We start from the raw sequence: 20941 nt of genomic DNA, 5'->3' as shown, positions 1-20941 counted from the left end.
CTGCAAATACAGGGCTGGCATACACCACAAAGACATTATTTAATAAAGGAAACTGTATGTGTGTGTCTTTGTGTGTGTGTGCATGCATATGTAAATGTGCAAGTGCCTGCATGTTTTGGATTTTGCAGTGCGCCAGATGTGGCACGGTGCCAGACTTGTCCACAGACGCTGAGCTCCACAGTTGTTGAGCAGTAAACCATGACCCATACAATCTTGTGCTTTTATCACAACATGACAAACCTCTAGGCATTCATTGCTAGATTTCAGAAAAAAATTCCCGCTAGCGAAGAGTTGCAAAACCAGCTTCTCACATTTTTTTAATATCTACTCACTGAATAATATATTCTTGGAATCAAAATCCTGATACTATGCAAAAAAATAGAAGTGAATCTGATAAGAGGGAAAAGGGAAATCTTGCTACTCAGCAGTTTTGCCTTTATCAGGAAACAAATTGTAGTGAGATCAATGGACCATCTCTTAATGCTGTGGTATGAATCACCAGAGGCAGCAACAAGGAGAACAATCCACTCACAGGGTTGACAAAGCCGTGGCGGACTTCTCTAGTGCCCCTCTATCCTCTAATGCAGTTGTAAAATGATATGACTCAACACAGTACGCTACAATAATGATGTAACACTGTGACATGATTTAGCCCAGCTGAAGGTGTGATGTGGAGTCCTTGAGCCGCAGGCCGATTGTTGAGATGCAGCCTTTGAGGGCACGGTGAATGTGAGCCCCCCCCACGCCAACCCACCCTCCCTGCACATCCAAACAAACTAATCCTCTTCCTTAGTAATCCACTCCAATAATGCCTGCCTACAACTAGAACCCTCAGCATTCAACACCATCCTGTAACTAGATACATCCTGCGTACACAGCTGATGTTAAAGGCTTCTGCTACATCGAACAGTACAGCAAGGACAAGGGCATATACCAAGAATTAAAAGAAACAACAGACATAGCATGTCAAGGCTTTCTGGGCTCCCTTTTCTTACACACACACACATCCTTTCCCAGGTTCAACTATTCAGCTGGAGACGCCAGTCTTATTTAATAGATCTTGGCACCAAATTGGCATTATCAGTGTGTAAGCAGCTAAAGTGTCTGCGTGCCAGAAACAGCTAAAGGGCTTTGTCCGCCACGCCATAAGCAAAGCTGATTTAAAACACGAGGAAAAGCCAAACAACCAGTATCCGATTGAGACAATAAATGCGTGTGGCGGACTGTGTAAAATGACAATCAAGCATTAGTGTACTGACAACTATTGCTAAAAACAGATTCTCTCTGTCAAACAAGGAACCGTCCTTCCATGGATTAATCCAAGACACAAGAGTGTGCAGCAGACAAACAGCATACTAATAATGCTGCCATAGCTATCAATTATTCAATTATCTGATCTGTTTTCTATATCTCTTTTTGCTTCAGTGCACCCTTTTCACATCTCATATGCAGGGTATTTTCAGGTGTTTCTCTTTGGGGGTTTTTCTCACACTTCCTTATTCTCTGTGTCAGTCTAAGCTAATCTGTAATGAGTGTAAATCTGTCACCACACAAGTTGTGATGATCCTTTTTTTACAACATTGACTCACAGAAGTAAATCCTGTTTTTCTTTTACCAGCCCAAGCAGGAAAAAAGGGAAAGAGAGTGAAAGTCAGAGAGATTGAGAGGAGTGAAAATGGGGGATGGGTATGTGCACTTTCACCAACAGAATCAAGCCATTTCTCCAATTCTTGAAACAAAAAACAAATGATATTCCTTTAGCTCCCGTGTCCCCTTGTAGCCAATAAAGAGACCCACAAACCTCTTTACAATTGCTATCAGCCCTGTCCTACACACCATTATACCCTCTGTCACAATCAAAACACCTTCCAGCCATCGCTCTCTTCACACCTTATATTCCCACATCCACCACTCAACATCCTCTCATTCATCTACCCCCTGTGTCCTCCATCCACCCCCCACCCTCTTGCTACTCTGTCGCTCGTTTCTCTCTCTTGTCATTTTACCCATAACCTTCCCTTTGCCCCTCCATTGTCCTAATTATTTTCCTCTCTACCCTCCCCTCCCCACAGTTCTTACCATCTCCCACCAGCTGCAGCAGAGCTAGGTCAAGAGGACGTTTCCAGCGTGAGTTTTTGTGCAGGGCGATACCGTAGCCTGTGGTGGCAAAAACCTTCCCCGAGCCTATGGTCATCACCTTGGAAAAAATGTGCGGATATTAAAAAAGATTACCAAGAGGCAAATAAGTTGAATCTAGTGTGTGAGTAAAAGTACCTGTGTGGGTTAGTCCTCACCTTACAACCTTCGTCCTTCCTGGCCATATAGTTCAATACTGCAGCATCATAAATAAAAGCATCCAGTTTCCTATAAAGGGATCAAGGGAGAATTCATTCATCATTGAATGGAAAAGAGGGAACAAAGGGATGGAGGTAATGACTAAGGAAGGGGAGGAGGTATAAAGGTGTATTTCTGCAATGTACCTGGAAAGTGAGTTGGGGTGCAAAAATATACGGCAGACAGGTGCACAGAATGATAGAGAGGGCATGAAAAGTTAAATCATAACAAGAAAAGGGAGGAAGGGTGGAATAGTAAAGCAGGCTTGGCGGAAAGAGTGAAAACACAAGGAGAATAAAATAAGGCAGAGATCAGGGAAAGATGTGTGAGTAAGAGGGAGCGGGAAGGTGGTGGAGGGGAGGAGGAGGAGGATGGGGATTTATACGGTGCGAAGAGCGCAGTGACAGGGAGAGAGAGAGAGAGGGGGAAAGATTTACACACTTCAGGGGGAAACGACATGGGATAGAGCCAGAGAGTGATGAGGATTATAAAGTTTAAATACAGATGCACCGAGAAAGCACACTGGGAACGGGGGAAAGAATGGACCAAAAAATAGAAGAAGAAATGGTAAGATAAGAGGGTCGATGAGGAGTGACAGGAAGGGGAAGATAAACACCAAGGAAAAGAAAAAGACGGTTGGAGAAAAGAAAAGTTTCTCATTTTTGTGCATGTTAACATTGAGTTATAATTGTGGTGTCAAGGCAATGGTGAGGGAGAAACGATGACAGAGGCTTAGGATAAAGTAAACTGGGATAATCCAACACATGACGGGTGATAGAGATTCTACTAGAAACTGAAGAGGGAAATGCTGCTTGCACTGTGTGGGTGGGTTGAGATAGTGGAGAAGGTGGAGAGAGAGAGAGTAAAGGTGAGAGAATCTGTGCAGGAAAGCAGGAAGTGTGACAAAAGATGTGAAATGTTAGTCGGAGTTGAAAAGAATGCCACTGTGCATTATAGACCGTTAGTCTAGTGTGAGAGTGAGAGCATAAAGAAAATAATTTTCATTAGATGGGTTGATGGAAATACAGTAAATAGATTTTGTAGAATAGACCATATAGTGAGACTGTATTGTCAACTGCTGTTTTCAAGGTAAAGAATAAACTTTTAGTCTCAACTTTTAAGTAAACCTGAAATCCTGAAAAGTGTTTAGAGGAATGGCAAATGAACATCCACAACTCGATGACAACCCGGCAACATTATCTTCTCTGGGAAGATTGTGTGATACAATCGCTCCAAAAGAGCAACTGAATGGACTTCAGTAATGTGGTTGTATTGCCAACCAATGTGGAGATCTGATTGTAGTCAGTGTTTTTAATCACATCAGAAGACAACAGCTAAAAATTCTTATTTTGACCATTTCATGGAAGCACATTCACTTGAACCTTTACTAAATGGCTTTTTATTTTAAATAATTTAAAAAGTTAATTCTAATTATGACCAGCCTATAATCATCATTTATTGGACAAATACATTTTTTATATTTTTTTTAAGTTAAGTTTTACATTTTTTAAGTATTTGAAAATCTTGATTTGTTGTTAGAAGTTGACTTTCTTATAAGAAGATCTGTGTTTGTATGATTGCTAAGGCGGCGTATCTTGTATCTTTCATAGTTCAGCAACTCTATTATTTAAATTTGGTGTTTTGATGTTTTCTTTTTAAACTTATGGATCTGTACTTGTTACATGAGCATCTTTGCTGTTGTGTTGTTCTTGGCAAAATGATTTTATGTTTCAAACAAACAACAATCCAGTTTAATATTTGCCTAAGGAAAGTTTGAATAATTTTAACAACTTCCTTAATTTAATAAACAATAATTTGCAAAGCATGCTTGAATGGAAACTCAGCTGCTGGAAAATAAAAAAGCAAGTTGTGGAGAAAAACAAATATTGAGCAGGATACATGTAAATGTGAGGGAATGAGCAAGCTGATGTTGTAGCAGACAGACCCGGTCTTGAGGTTCAGAATGGCGTCTTCCACTCCTCTCTGGTTGTATTTGCCCATGTACTGGTGCATGTCTGGGTAGTTGGAGCGGATGTTTTTTTCTGTGCTCCCATTGGGCACTGTGCCAAACTTCAGAGGTGGGTACTGCTCCTCGGGATGCTGAAACTAGCGGAGCAAAGGGAGGCAAGGGAGGGAGACGGAAGGGGCATGAGACACACCAGGCTGTGCACCAATCTGTCTGACCTATTTCTGTCCACTTTCCAGACTAACTTACAACACTCTATGCACAAATCAAATCTTTGAAAAGAGAGCAGTCTGTGGACTTAAAGTAGTATTTAGAACTGTCTTTTAAGTATTCGAGAACTGTGGTAATTGAGTTATGTTAAATGAGATTTTATTCATTTCTAAATTCCTGTGCTTTAATCAATTTAACATTCAAATGCATGGGATTTGGCTCACTCTAAGACTTTAATTCTCCTACTGCTTTCCCCACTTAATCAGTATTCAAGCAAGGAGGTACCTTCTTGTCCGAGAGGCCTGACACTGTGTCAATGTACTCCTCCTGGATCATGAAGGCAGCCAGGTTAGCAGTGTAGGAGGCCAGAAAGATGACAGCAAAGAAGGCCCAGATCAGCACCATAATCTTGCTGGTGGTTCCTCTGGGGTTCTCCACTGGCACAGAGTTGTTGAAGACAATGGCCCACAAAAGCCATACAGACTTTCCTATAGTGAAAGTAGAGCCTCCAGCCTCTGGCCAAAATGATGACGAAGAAAAAAGAGAGAGAAAAAAAGAGATGGATTATTGAGCGTAATGAGTGATTTTAACACTAACTTTTTTTCCAGACAGCAATCCAAACAGTATACGGCACAATAGTGTATTCAGCAGCATCTGACTGCAGATGAGCCAGCCGATTCAAATTAAAGTACCCTGAATGATCTGTAAAATGGGTTTACTATATATGAAAATACCTAGCAGGCTTTCTGACACCAAAGCTCATAAGGAGGAGACTATACGTTTCGAGGATGGCAGCTTTCAATTCAGCAGCTACGTGATCTTACAAATAATTAAACTACATGGTGCAAATCACCATTCAAAGGGCTCAAACACTCCATGCCTTTATACGATAGGAGTAAAGGAGGAAAGAAGGAGAGAGATGAGAGTGAATGAGAGGGATATACAGGAGGATGACAGAGAGGTAAAATTATGTAGAGCACAGCAATCATGCAGTAATAGAGGCGAGTCGGGTTGGGTATTGGACCGAGGCATCAGGCATACTGAATATCACAGGGGTACAAACTATGCTGTTGAATAATAAATGGCTGCTTCAATATCAAGAATCATTGGATGCAGTTCAACATACTGTAGGTATAATTTCCTCTTCACCACACTCACCCACAGTTAAGAATTCAGAGAAGCACATTCAAAATGTCCACCAATGCATGTGAATGTAACAACTGACCAATCAGACAGCAAGAAAACAAATCCAGTAAAAACAAAAACTTAATTGTCATATTAAAACAACATTTTGACTTTTTAACCACATTCCAGGAGTGTGTTTGTCCATTTGACCTGCATTTCAACAGTGATGGACTGCACACAGACCCATCTATCAGACTGGGAAAGACAGACAGCTTAGACTCATCACTCACTCTTGCCAGTCTGGAGACTGCGGTTGTAGCCCACAGGGCTGAAGAACTCAAAGATGAAGACAGTCACAGCAACCACGGTCAGGCACATGACGAACATCATCACCCACACTGCTGGACTGTAGGGCTCTTTGTGAGGAAACAAAATGAAGTTTGAAAAAAAAACACATAACATGAGGGCCTTTTAAACTGTTTTGTACTGCATTATGAAATCGTTATTATTATATGTATAATTAATATCAATAGAAGGGTCGAACAAATGTCACAAAACTGGCACATTATGTACTATATATAAACCGAGATGAGCCCAGTATGCAGTAGAAACAGACCATTGGAGCATATTCTCCAGAAGTCCATAAACACTGTTTTTCTTTTTTACAATCATCTCAATGCAGTCTATAGGCCAATAACACTGTCCTCCCGCTGGAGCCTTGAGTCTGCTGACAGAGTGAAATTATAAGTTGGGAAGACACGAGCAGCTAAGAAAAAGTAACGGCTAATCTAGATGTACGGACTAGCAGCCAAAGACTGAGGCATTTTATGCAAACTCAACACTTTGCAATTAGATTAGATTCTGTACATCAGCTAGCTGCCTCACATAAACAGAGCCTCTCACCTAAGAAAGCGGATGGTGATACAGTTCCGTTGCTACGGGAGACCATTACGCTGATCCCCGTCTCCACGAAAGGGACAGAGAAATCCACTACCTCTGACCTCTCCTCATTAATAGTCAGCGAGCCGATGGCCATGTCCGCTCGCTTGTACACCACCTAAAGGGGACAGGAATCAGTGGTAAGAGAGAAATCTAATTAATAATTGCTGTAGCGGTTGTAGATAGACAGGGCGAATCTTTTACAGTCCACAAAGGTTTGTTTCCAGGTGAGATAGTGACATTTTTTCACCCTGACCCTTTGTACACTCTCAAATGTGCCTGCATGAGAAAGGCCAAGGATTCAATCTGGTACAAATACTGAACACGTGTCTTCTGTGCATCTCTTTAGCATACACAATGAGCTAAGGCCTGTCTCCTCCGTGCCACCATCTAGAAAAACCTGAAAACCGCTGTGTCTGCTGATTGTACAAGTGAAATGTTAATCTACATTAGACATGGCACATCCGCTCTTCAGAGCAAATCAGCAGAAAAATGAAGCGAAGCGGAAAGCAAAGCACCCTCCCCTCAACTCTGCCAAGTCTCTGGATTACCTGATCAAAGAATGGCAGGCTTTGGAACATCTGATCAAAAGACAGACATTAGTTTGAGAAAACAAAATTCGCTTGGCCTTTTGCATGTGAAAATAGATTCGACAGACAGCTTTGGCCCGGGCTCAAGTTATAAATGATAGAGCAGGAGAGCGCAGTGGAACTGTTTTGGAACCTGTGACAACTGGCGTTTGGCAAGTTCCCTCTGGGACAAAGATAGAAACAGTGGGGCGCTTCAATGAAACAGCAGCCCCCGAATCGATCTCAGTATGTGTGTGAGCATGATTGTTTGTGTGTGCCTGTTTTTTGGGTTTTTTTTCTGTCAGCTTCTGTGTCTTTCTTGATGGGGGATCATGAACCTCAGTGAGTATTGCCAAGAAAATATCAAGGACTAATCACAACTAGCCAGGGGGTGTCTGACAATGTGTGTGTGTTTGTGCTTCTATGTATTTTGTGTGTACAAGGATGTACACACTCTGTCTCTTCTGATAAACATACTGTAGTAAAGTGTTTGCAAGAGAGAGTGTGTGTTCACTGCAAATGTTAGCCATAATGCTTGTTATTTGTGTAACTGCATTTTTTTGCCCTCTAGTACAGTTTACATTTGTGCATGTGTGCATGTCCGTGTGTGTGTAATAAATGACAGCTGTCTTATTGCTCGCAGTGGTTAAGTGGCCATAACTCTCACAGCGATTGATGTGACACATAGCGTTTGACTGGTCACCCAGGACGTGGGAGGACAGACGGAGGAACGCTACTATGAGGCTTGTCGACGGCAAAGGCAACACAAAATATGCAGAGGCACAAATAAAAACTCACACACACACTCACCCTTCACACATAAGCAAGTGACACAGGACAAACATTGAGAACACATTGCTCACAAAGGCAGACAGGCAGAACCACAGTCACACACACACACACACACACACACACACACAAACAAAGACTTGCCTCTCCAATCATGCCGTTCCAAACCCCATCAATTTTCTTCCCATGTTTCCCATTGGTCACTAAGTAAAGGTCATAGGTGAAGCCGACAATCTTGGCCAATCTCTTGAGGATGTCAATGCAGAAGCCCTTGCAGCACTGCTTCATGGGAGCCACGCCCTCGTGGATTGCGCTGTGAAAAAATCACATAGAGGGAAAGTTAAAAGTGTCAAACGAAAAGACATTAAATGCATTTTAACATTAGATTAGTTATGAAAGGAAAGGAAAAGAGAAGAAAATGGTCACAGAGAATGAATATTGTGACCAAGTCCTCGGTGACAGGTTTGATCGACCAGTGTAGGATAGGTGCTGTCATCCCTTCAGAAGCTGATGAACCATAAAGCTCCACTGTGGTCATATCTGATTCCAGACCCCTGAGTCATTTCACTGATCCTCTGGAGAGCAGTCTGTTATTGATTATGGTCAGAGTGTGAAGAGACCACAGTTTTGATAGGTGATTGATGTCTCCTCAATTGGATGGCATCATGAGAGCTTAGGAACTCCATTCATAACAAAGAGAGCTTTTCTTTTTTTCAATGGATTTTTTTTCTGATTATCATTTCCTTTCTTTACGACTTGTGATAAATGAAAGAAACATTAACCTATAGAACAAGTCAATAACATTACATCCTACACAAAACATATTAACCTAATAAATGGAGGAGTTTGAAAAGGATTCAAACCTAGCATTAAGGGGTCGTCTGCAGGGCACTGAGTCACGGATGCAGGTCCCGGAAGCGGGGTCGGCCAGCTCCACAATGACAAATGGCCTTTCCTCCAGCGTGACAACACGCAGGTGCTGGGCATCATCAGGTGGTTTAAGGAATGGCCCATATCGGGACCAGGCTGGGTACCGAAGTCTCAGCACGCCGTTCTCCCACCAGCCTACCTGGGGGAACAGACAAGAGAAACATTAGAGAGAGGTGGACTACACAATGCCAAACATTTCTACCACAATCAGTATTTCTTTTCCTTTAACTGACACCACCTTTATTTATAACAATAAACAAAACCAGGTAATCTCAACAACCCTACTGAACACAAAACAAATATCAGAGACACAATCCACATTTGCATTGCTCAAGATAGAGTAGAAAAGGTGAATGTAATTAGTATTTTAGTATAAATGTAATATTTGTATAATGAATAAAGCTTGCAATAATTTACATCTTCATGTTACAACTTCCACTTATGTCTGTAATGTAGCAGAGGCACCGACTCTGTGATCCTGATTTGACACAGTGAGGACATCTATGGAAATAAGTTATATTAAATTGTATTCTTTTCTGCTTGTTGTGCTTCAAAACACATGCTCTAGATTTATTACGTATGTTGTTTATGACAGAATCAAATCAAAGTGGCCAAGATTTTCCTGTACTGACATTTCAAGTTATTAAAGTTTTTCCAAATGTGTGACAGAAATCTATTAATGTCACATTTTTTGAAACAGCGTTGAGAATCCGTTTTTGGCAAATAATCCCATAATCAAGGCTGTTGTTTGTTTGTGAATAAGGATGAAGAGATACAGTGTCCATGAGAATGTATGACGCCACGTCTGTTTGAGCCAATTACATTGCTTTAGTTAGAGACTGCCAATAAATGATTATACACTTACTAATAGTAACTAGATATTGGAGGATTGAGGAAGTTAGACGGATGGGTTGATAGTAATACTTTATCTTTACTTTATCGATTAGTTTAGCTCCATGTGTGACCTCAGCACTCCATAGTTAGTCCCTTAATTCGGTCACAAAAGTAAGTCGAGAGGTCATTTTCTACCTGTGTGATCACCAGCAGCAGGTTGTATCTTTACATTTATGTTTGTGTTCGTACAGATGTCTTCTGAATACAAACAACGTGTGTGTAACTGGGACAAGCACTTTGTAACCTTGTTCAGATAAGTGCTGTACATTGCTGTACAAATAAAAGTATTATTATTATTATAGCCTCAGCTTGCGTAACGCGCACAGGGCGCAGTCCCTGGAAACACTGAACACTGGTTTCGTCCCAAGCAAAAGTAAAGTCTATTATGATAGAAAGTAAGAAAGGCCACAATAACAGCTCTGAAGACGCTGGATAACAGGTGGGGAAATAACTTTTTGGCTGCCCCCCTGAGGTTTGCATAGGGATCACTGTGTGCTGAAGTCAGATGGGACTGGGACGCCGGGTAACTTTAGCTGTGAGTCCAGGTAAATTATCTCAGTGAAGTTTTCTTAGTCACCAGTAAACCAAAATTCACCAATCCCCTGGTTTTGTTTAAAGTTGGGGGTGTGTGAACCGAGAACGGGACATTGTGCAGTTACCGGAGCTGAGCCAGCTGCATGGTCAGTAAGCACCTCCAAACTATTAGACTGGCTGCTTGTTCAATCACAGTCGTTTTTATGTCTACACGTTAAATACAGGAGATGTGACATGTTGGTGTGATGGCTCATGAGTTGTTGGAAAGTATTTTATACTCCATAACTCTTGCTGTTAAGTGATGCAGTTTTTTGTTTTGTTTTTAATCAGAAATTGAATCAAAATTGTAAACAACTAATTCTGTTATTTGTAATGAATAACAAAGCAAAAATATTTGACCAAAATGCCACAGTTAGTATTGCTCATGATTGTGAGAGCTAGCATGGAAAGGTTAAGTAGTCCCTGAACAGATGTGTTCTGCATTCATTTAAGACAAAGATGATGTTGGTTATTTAATTTAATGTCAAACCAACTAAAGAACAGAAAAATATATTTATACGGCTGTACTATTTTTGCCTACAAGCACTTTAGGTATGCACATATCACATATTTTACAATCGAGCATAAGAAAGCTATAGAATAAAGCTTTAAAATCAGGCAAAAAATCAGAACAGTATTTTACTGTAGTAGCCACTTTAATTAAATTTTAAATAATTGTTCACTAAATAGATTTTTTTTTAATGTTTTATAATAACAATACCATAACCTTAAACATTTACTTTGTCAGAAACAGTGTAAACACAACAACATTAACACCTATACAACTTAATCCCATATAAATGTCGTTCTATAATCATTGTGTTAGACTGCTCACTTTTGTCTTTCCTTGCATGATACAGATACACTATAGAAATACATTTTACAATACTGTATCACAAACTATGGCCACAAAGTGACAACAAAGATGAATGAACAGTACAAACTTAGTATAATAAGCTTCACAAAGGTTATATTTACTGCATGGCTATCGTACTGTTTTGCATTATATTGTACAGGTATTATTTAGGTTATTGTGCCCGCTCGCTCTTTTTTAGAACACCAGTCCTTGAATATTAATTGTTATGTGGGTTGGGAGCAATTACCTGGCACATTTGTGGCTATACTGATTGATGGGGTCACATCGTTATCCAGATATGTTTGTACTCATTTACTTTAGTGTCAAATCAGACATCGGACAAAATAATAATAATTTACATATAATGGCTTTGAGTAGGATGAATGCAAGCACCTCACAGATTCATACTTATACAAAGAATGGGCTTTACTGAGGGAGCTATGGTGACAGGGTTTTTTCTGTGGAACGCAGAAATCCACATTTCTAATCTTTAGGCTGCTGAATAGCCTGGAACCGGAGTTATGATTTATTTTGAGTGGGTTAGATTGAAGGATTTTTATGTGACAAGCTTTGGTCAAAATGCATTTTTACAGGCGCTTACACATGTGCAGACGGCAAACCCATGACTACAGATGTCATTTCAGTATGATTTTTAAAATCGGTTCGCGAATGATGCTGTGAGACCACATTGTTCTGTGTCCACTGTTGACCTGAAAATGTCTGTCAAGCGTCCCTTTGGCTGTATCATTGTTTCCCCCTTCCTTTTTGCATTGTTTATATGCACACTGGGTGTGTTGAATGCTGGTGCCTGGCATATTCAGACTTTTGAAAGCAGCACAAGGCAGAACCACACCCAAGAAGGGGTGCAGAGTTTTTTTTTTGTGAACCTTTCTCTTGCAGCATCATTTGACACATCTTGGCATGATCACCTGATAAAAGTCTCGTCTAAGTGTCATGACAAGTGTAACTGTGCCGACGTACACCAAAGAAAGTGTGCATACTGTATTCTCATGCACACACATACAGAAATACATGAAGATATACAGTTAACAGACACACACACACACAAACACACAAAAAAAATACACACAAGAATGTGAGTACTTAAGCAGGCCAGTTGAGTAAAGTAAAGTTTGGCAGCTTTGTGCAGCCTGCCTGTCTGTGTAATGCAAGCGCTGGCAGAGAGAAGAGGAGGAGGTGGCAACAATGACAGTATTTCGACTGCACTTCGACCGCAGCTCCGCAACAGACATTCAATCACAACACACTCAGGGAACACAGACAGGAAACAGATAGAGCTTACAGGAGAACACACTACTCTCTATCAGACAAATACCTAGAAAAACCCACACACAAACGTCAGAAAAAGAACAGCAAATAAATTCCACTTCAGACTTTTCAAATTGCTGGAATATTTTGTGGCAGAGAAAGTATTCTGGTTTGGAGCAAAAGTTTGGAGACTGGGAACCACTTAAAACTAAAACATTATCCTTTAGCAGCTGTGAGTGGCGTTAATAAATGTTCATTAAATTCCGATAATATCCTGGAACATCTAGTTTTATGTGCTGTAGCTGAAACAAGCCATGCAAATGCTGGACAACCTTCAGTACTAGTCTGCAGTGTTTCAGTAAGCTAAGCTGGGTGCTCCCGGGCTCTAGGTAATGGTGCAGTCATTGTAAAGAGAACATTAAATATTCAGGGAGAGCCAACAGCGTGGATGTGCATAATAGGCAGATACAGGCGTCTTATCCTCATTGTGTGTGTGTGTGTGTGTGTGTGTGTGTGTAAGCAACAGGGTTTATGCAAGAAGGGTGTAAGCATATGTATGTAAGCATACAGTATGTGCCCTCATTTGTGTGCACACACATGTGGATGTCTGTGTGTAAGTTCTAAGCGTGTGTGTGTGTGTGGGGGGGAGGGGGGGGTGGGTTTCATACCCTGGGTTTGCGCAGAGTCGAAGGACCAGCACAGGAGCTTCTAATTGAAAGGGATTTGAGGGATATGGCAGGATATGGCAGGAGTCAGCATGTTACGACACGCTGAGACTGGACTCTGGTGGGCTGTTAAAACCAGCAGGAGGCTGAGAACCACCAATGTGTGTATTTCTGCTTATGTATGTGTGTTTGTGTGCCTGTGTGGGTGCATCGGTATTTGTATTTGTGTGGTGTTTGTGATTATGTTCAGTTGTGGCGTGTATGCTCCAAGTGTGCTGTGTGTCTTTATGCATGTACAGTATGGTGTTGATGTGCTGGTGTGTGGTTGAGAAAATGAGCATCGTTCTCTCTTCTGACACTGACAAGGGTAAAATCCCCACATATTAAAGGGAAAACATCTCCAACAGGTAACAAGTCTTCGTATTAAGGATTTCTGAACAGACCACCGCTTTATAGAATATGCATGACATGCCAGGGGTACTGGTGCTTGGTTGATGCGCATGCAGTTATGTAGACAAGACACTCAAACAGACAAAACAATGGGGAGTCTACAACCAGATGGTAAATCAAAAGCACTATTTAAATCTGCATTACATTTTACAAGACGTGAAAACACAGGCAGTGAATGAGAACGAATCAGCAACTATTGATCAGTGCAACATCACAACATTGCTTTCAGCAAAATCACAAAGAATGAAATGTATGAGTACATGTGTTTGACTGCAGGGCTGCAACTATTGATTATTTACATTATTGATTCAAGGATAGGTTCACTGGTTTTAGTCTGTCTAAATACAATTTTCTCATGCCTGTTTGTACATTTAGAGACTAAAGAAACCTTCTACAGTCCTCATTCTGTGTAGAAATGCTTTCCAAACGCAGCTTTATGAAGCTCAAACAGTCAGAGTTAGTCAAACCAAAAGTGGCATCTTCCAGAGTTAGTGTTTCTGTTCAAAATTCCCTTTTTGTGTTACTGTCCCTCTGCTGCATCTCAGCAAGTAAACACTGTTCAGGGAGTCACAAAGAAGGAATTTGGTAAAGTGACTGTTACTTCAAAGGATAACATTTTGATTTAGATAATTCAGCCTGCTGAAGCCTCATATTAGCTTCACCTTAACTTTAAAATTCATTTGCATAAAACTAGGACTGTGGATTTTGTCCTCCATCTTTTACCATGGAATCACACTAGGAAGGTATTGCTTCACAATAACTAAGGAGAAGAGGGGAGATTACAGCAACTAATAAGTCTTTAAAGTTACATATGGATGTCTTGTATTAAGACAGACATGTCCTCTGATTAAAAATTATTAATTGATCCGTCACAGTTTCCATGAGGCCATGGTTATGTCCTCACATTGCTTGTTATTTCAGACCAACGATCCAAAACCCCAAGATATTATAATATAAAATCAAAAAATCTTCACATTTTAGAAGCTGGAAACTAAGAATATTTGTATGTTTTTCTTAATAGGTGACTTAAACGAGTAACAATCATTATCAAAATTGTGATGATTTGATTTCTGCCATTCAAATAATTGTTGTAGCCCTATAAGTATGAGTGTGTGCATTTGTTGTATTGTTTGAGTGTACTTTAACCAGGAAATAGCAGAAAGATAACAAAAACTGAACAGTAGGAGCAGACAAAGCACGGTCAAATGGTCAGCAGCCAGCTTCTCTTCTTTGCCTCGGGCAACAATAGCCATAGTGAACTTTACATGAAAATGAACCTATGTGACCCGACTATCTTCACTGTCAGGTTTTTATTCTTATTTCAGATGCCAATACAGCACAGATCTGCTCTTCTTGCTAGCTCACACAGACTCAAGAACATTGCTCCAGTCAGAAGGTAGAGTGACAGTTTCTCATAATTACCAAGATTCAAACTGTTTATGGAGACAACTAAATAATATACAATTAAGTGTATCATGGGATTCTCTTCTAGAGTGAGACCCAGAGCAAGTTTGTAGAAAAAGAACTGATGTAATTTCCTTACATCTTCCCATCCGCGTCCAGGTGTCCAGGAAATTACGTCCAGGAAGGGGTTGGACAGATAACCGTCACTATTGAAGGAGTAGTCACGGCCACCAAGCGTGATGTTGCTGAAATACCTGCATTGCGAGGAATTGTAACAAAAGGAGAAGGCAGACAGTAAGTAAATGGCAGAAAATACATAATATGCGTAAATGAACTAATTATTTTCTTGGAGGAGATCAGAAGAAAATAGAAATCTTAAGGCTGGTTTTGATGCAACAATGAGCCCGCCCTATTCTCTTCTCATTTGAAACTAAGTCACAGCACCTCTATAGTGACATGAGTGCTTGTCTGTTAATCAAATCTACAGACAAATGATCAGACACGCAGAATTGTCAGGACCTTTGAAGTCAAACAAGTGCTTCTCTCTGCATGGGCTGCAAGCTATATAGTTTGTCTGATAATCACACAGGACAGATGCTCTAATTGTCTCCTCATGTCATCTTGCTGGCTTCAAAACACAAAACCTGAAAGCTTTTTTTTTTTTTTACATGACAGGAAGCCTCATATGGAACAGCAGCTTGCAGTTACAGACAGTGAACAGCAGGTAGCAGTGCAAAAAAATGGAAATGCAAACATCTTCCTCTGTTCTTGGACATAGTTTATAAACAAAGAAGGAAGAATCCATTAATCATTTCCCCTTTAATTGCCACACAGTTTATACTGTGATTAATTTACAAAAATGACTGCAAATAAACTAATTGATAACATGTTTGGCTCATTTTCACACAGAATAAACAAGTATTCAATATTGTGTGTGTGCTGTATATGTGGTTCAAGTATGACTGGCGTTAAAAATGAACCAAGATGATAACCAGAACCACTTGGGCTACCTGTTAGAGTGTGCCGCTGCCTGTTTGCACAGCCTACAAGGAATATATTAAAGCCAGCTCATTAATATACATGAGACATGGTCCGCTTGCTACAGATGCTGGGGTAATTTTGCCAACTCACAACTACACGCACCAACAACATCTATTTTGCATGGATGATAGCCAGCTCCAAATTCAGATATCCCCTCTGTGCCTGCTCTCTGACACTGAATCTACCAGCTCCACCCATATACCTTCCAGCTCATTCTGGCGCCGAACCAACTCATTTCATAGAATACACCTTATCCTGTCTCTATTTCTTTTTTTTTCCTTTTTCACATATTTTGTCTGGAGCCTGCCAACTGCCTTGTACTTACCCCCAAACCTACATTTCTCTTCCTTCCCTCCTCATATTCTCCTTTTACAGTGTTTCCTCTTTCCTCTTATCTCCCTCTCACCTCATCCTGCCCCGCAGTCTCTGGGTCTGATTGGCATCCGTCATGCAGTTGGTGACAAAGTTTGGCCCACCCGTGGTCCCGTAATCCTTGCGTGTTGCCACTGCCCCGTGAGTCAGCACAGACACACCCCGAGCAATCCTCCGGCGAGGTTCATCCCTCCATCCCTGGGGCCGCACGGCAAATAGAGCCCGGGGCAGGTTCTCCGTGCCCAAACCTGAGAGAGCTGGCCCCACAGCAAACCACATGTGTGAGGCTCCGGCCTGACCGGCGGCCCAGGCAGCTCGGAAGACCAGCTCAGCCTCCTCCTGGGAGCAGTACAGCAAACGTACCTGGAGGACAGTAGGAAGGCAGGGAGGGAACAGGGACGAGGGGAGACACACACACACATACACGCTAGTGAGATAAGGAGGGGACAGGGGAGACGTGGAGAGAGACAGAGGGTGGGAGAAGTAAGGGGAAAAAGATAGAGCTGGAGCAGAGGTGCACCTGAACGGGAGGGGAGGAGGTTGGATAGAAAAGGCCATATCTAAAAAAAACAAGTATGCCAGGGGAGGTAAGAGGAGAGATAACTGTAAGCTGATGTGATAAGGTTCATGGGAGTCGGGCGAATGATTCAGAGAAAGAAGTAGACAAACCAGAAAGAGGGAAGACTGCATGGTTGAATGCTATGTGCGCTAACCAGGAGGTGCAGAAGGCAATAAGGGTCAGTGCTTAATGAGCTTGGGCCTGATGAAACAAGTTACAGTTATGAATAATGAAAACAGAAGTAAAACAAGAATGAGAAAATGAAGCGACTGCAAGTGGTAGAGCAGAAATGGAGAGGTAGAGGCAGGGAAGCAGGGAAAGGGAAGGGCGGTTAAAGACCTAACACACCTGAGGGAAAATAACGGGGAAGAGGTTAAACTCTGACATATGTTATTAAAAGCAGGTTGGAGAAAAGACCAGGAGACAACAGGATTTTGATGGGGGGCAAAATGAGCGGATGGAGGGAAATAATCAGAGGTGGGAAAACAGAAAAGTTGCTCCTTGGAGAATGGAAAGAAGGAGGAGGGATGGTGGAGAAAAGCAAAGTATGACATATTTTGTTGAAATCGGGGCCTGGAGAGATAAGAGATATTTGCGAAAGAAGGGGTGGGATGATGGAGTGAGGCTGGGGAGAAGGAGAGAAGAAAACATTAAAGATAGAGAAATTCAACATAGAAAGACAGTGCAGTGACAGTGTATGAGCTCTCTGCTGCAAGTGCTGTGGTAAGGAGGGTTGAGGATGGAGGTAGAACTTGACCAAAGCGGGTTTTAAGGGGTTAGAGGGGAAATGGAGAGAGAAGGAAGGGATCGACAAGAGGAAGATAGAGTTGAGCTGAGTGGAAAGGTGGATGGGGGTTAAATGCTGACAAATACAGGAAAAAGAAAGAAAGAGCAAAATCATTTAAAATTGAAGAAGTACATAAAAAATAATAGAGTGACGTCAAAAGTCAAAGAGGAATCTGAGGACAAAAAAGAGAAAGACAACTTTTGTGGAAGAGGGGGAGGAGAGGGCAGGAGTCAGGAAAACAGACTGAAAGCACATTTTGAGAATTGCGCCTTCATTGAATTTTGAACTGTAATGGCTTGGCAAAACAATCCTGCCTGTATGCCAATAAACCTCCAGTGAATTAGGCAGGGAATGAGAGTGACAGAGGGGGAGGAGGAAGGAGGGGAGGAGGGAGAAAGAGGGCGACAGACAGAGAGGAAGACTGAATTAAGGAGGGAAGGAGAGAATCAGAGTTATAAACAGACACACAATATCTAAAGACGGGAAATGGAGAAAGAGAAGAACATTCAACAGAGAGAGAGAGAGAGCAGAAGAAATACTGACAAGGCAGAAGCTGGAAGAGAAATGGAACAAAAGATAGACAGTGAGAGATTTGAGTAGAAATTGACCCAGAGACCTGCATCAGGCCATCTACAATGTAGAGGACACAACCATGTATGTGGCAGAGAGAGAGAGAGAGAAAGCATGTAATGCAAACATACACAGCATTACTAAGCAATCAAAAGCATTTATTAGCCCTGCAGTAGAGAAAAGCTAAAAGAAGGGGGTTGTTGTGAAAAGCAAGAGGGTTAAAAAGCAAGCACTGCGTATAGGGAACCCACTGCAGGCAGTATGTTATATTAACAGTGACACTAGCAGAGTGGTGTCTAAGGAATCCAATACACATGCACACCCTCGCAGACACAAACACGCACAGTCACGCACACACACGCAGAGCTGCAGTGACCATGCTGGGACATTAGCGATGACATTGAGACCCAGACTAAACCGAGCCAACAGAGAGCAGAGTCTGTGGCTGGGAAGACATGCAGCAAGAGGGATGGACAAATGGACTGAAGGAATGAAAGATAGCCATACAGAGATGGAGGTGAACAGGAAGGCAGCAGAGGAGAGTGAGCTTGTCTCTAGGCAAAGAAACGCAGGAAGGGAGGCAGAGGGGAAGGGGGGAGTGGAGTAAGCATAAGAACACAGAGATGAGTGAAAAATTGAACAGGAGGATCATGGGGTCAAAGACGAGGTTTAAGGGTGGATGACGGGCTAAAAAAACATGATAAAGGAAGTGTGGAGGGAAAGGTTATCAGGGGAAATGAGGGTGGAAGTTTGAAAGAAGTAAGGAGAGGAAGGGAAGAATCAGCAAGCCACTGTGGTAGGAGAGGTAGCAGGCATACAGTATGAAGGAATGAAACACACCAGAGGTACAAGCCAAAACCACAAGTCGTTCTGCTCATCAATGAATCAATGTGAATTTGAAATGTAGTGGGTGTTTTTTTAAAATATCAAAGAAAAGATTGATGCCGTTAATAACTTTATATTGATGTATTTATATATAAAGAAGGTAACTAGAATGAAGTCAAATTAAAGTTAAATAAAAATAGTGAAAAAAGAAGAAATTAAGTTATGTCTGGATCAAAATGTAATCATGAATTAGATAATGTGATATTCAGGTAAAAACTATCCAGACACCAGGATTTACACGCCATTCATCTTTATCTCCTTCAGCAAGCAGTGGCCCGACATTGGGTCACTCATCACTAACTTAAGTTGTGCAGTCAAACATTGTTCAAACCCACACACGTTTATTTTAAATGCTAGTGCAGAGCTCAGAGTTTCCAAAGATACCGAGTTGTGTTAAATTTTCAGCAAATATGTATAAAATTATGCACAAGACATCTCGAATATTGCCATTTGATGGGATGGTGCAGCCATGAATATTTCACTCTGTGTAAACAGTTTTTACAGTATAATCTATGAAGAGCTAGAACAAGCTGATACAGAACATCTACTATATGTGATACTGTACTACTGACAGTTTGGAATAAGGTGTTTTTTCCAACATTAAAGCCACTTAGGGCTAAACAAGGGGAAAACTGTGTGTTAAATAGTTTACTTCTTTAACACTTTGCACATAACTCTTTGTACAATGCCACACGACACCAGGCAGCAAATCAGATTGACTCGTGGTTTTTGTTGTACCGTTGAACTCTTTATGCCTTGGCAGATGGGAGGGGAAGAGAAGAACAGAGGGATAGAGGAGAGAGGGGAGAGAGAGATGTGGAGGGACAGAGGGAGAGACGAAGAAGGAAGGAAAAAGCTGGGAAGCCACCTGTCAGAAAGGGGGCCCCCAATGACACTCGCAGCACTTCCTCCCCTTTCCTCCCCCCTTTCCCCCCTCCCTCCCCCCTGTCTCACCTGCGCCTCGTTCTCCTTCAGCAGCCTGCGCGTGCGTGCCCCCCCAGGGTCGTCAGTCACGTTGAGGATCACCACACTCTTCTTCTCCCAGCCGATGAACGAGCCGTCCGTCAGGCCCTCAACCACAGACAGGAAATCCTGGTAGCCATGGTGACGCGTAGACACCACGGAAAAGGCTGTCCAGTCATACTCCTCCAGCACCTCAAAGATGACCTCTAATTGGAGGGCAGTAGAGGAGCTGAACTGGAGAAAGATGGAACCTGATTCCTGATTTGGGGAAGAGAGCAGCAGATTTGGTTTAAAATCTCACTGTGACAATTCATCTAGTGTAGTTGTACTGTGTCTAAATGCAGATACAATACAGTGAGTAAGTAACACACAGCATTTTCACTACAAAGAACTACAACTCTCCGGACTGCTCCATCTTTATGCACAAGATTGAAGCTTCACGGGGCTTGAAGTTTTTATGGAGCAGTAGCACTCGTGCAGCCTCAGGGCTAAAACAGCTAGGATTGTTGCACAAATTCTCCTATGACGTCCAGAAGGGAATGTTTCTAAAAAGTCTGTTCAGGGGATGGGAGGGGATGAGGACTAGACGAGGGTACATCTTCAAAGGAAGTTCATCAAAGTGCTACAATTTAATTCCTCAAGAGTAAATGGTTAAAGCAGTTATTTGTAAGCACAAATGCATTTCTTTTTGTTTCCTTTTCCCCCCATTTGGTGTGAAAAGCATGTGACACTAGTTTCTCTTTAGCATACACACTCACACACAAATGTACAGTACATGCACACACACACAC

General features: G+C 41.7%; 1 protein-coding gene across 1 annotated transcript in view; it reads right to left on the bottom strand.

The window, feature by feature from the left end:
* Nucleotides 1-20941, bottom strand: part of LOC118335762 (glutamate receptor ionotropic, NMDA 2D) — a 30289-nt gene that overhangs the window by 6950 nt on the left and 2398 nt on the right. Inside the window, exons 4-14 of the mRNA XM_035672188.1 lie at nucleotides 20142-20408; nucleotides 16421-16749; nucleotides 15113-15227; nucleotides 8796-9001; nucleotides 8077-8245; nucleotides 6539-6692; nucleotides 5926-6051; nucleotides 4796-5025; nucleotides 4280-4440; nucleotides 2295-2364; nucleotides 2080-2197 (exon numbers count right to left, since the gene is read on the bottom strand). Coding sequence (XP_035528081.1) covers nucleotides 2080-2197; nucleotides 2295-2364; nucleotides 4280-4440; nucleotides 4796-5025; nucleotides 5926-6051; nucleotides 6539-6692; nucleotides 8077-8245; nucleotides 8796-9001; nucleotides 15113-15227; nucleotides 16421-16749; nucleotides 20142-20408 — 1945 coding nt within the window. The remainder of the gene's footprint in view (nucleotides 1-2079; nucleotides 2198-2294; nucleotides 2365-4279; nucleotides 4441-4795; nucleotides 5026-5925; nucleotides 6052-6538; nucleotides 6693-8076; nucleotides 8246-8795; nucleotides 9002-15112; nucleotides 15228-16420; nucleotides 16750-20141; nucleotides 20409-20941) is intronic.

This window comes from Morone saxatilis, unplaced genomic scaffold, assembly GCF_004916995.1.
Source record: "Morone saxatilis isolate NCDOM2014 unplaced genomic scaffold, NCSU_SB_2.0 Contig24, whole genome shotgun sequence".
NCBI classification, from domain to species: Eukaryota; Metazoa; Chordata; class Actinopteri; family Moronidae; genus Morone; species Morone saxatilis.
Note: the sequence above shows the minus strand (reverse complement) of the source record. Positions and strands in the feature narration are given on the sequence as shown.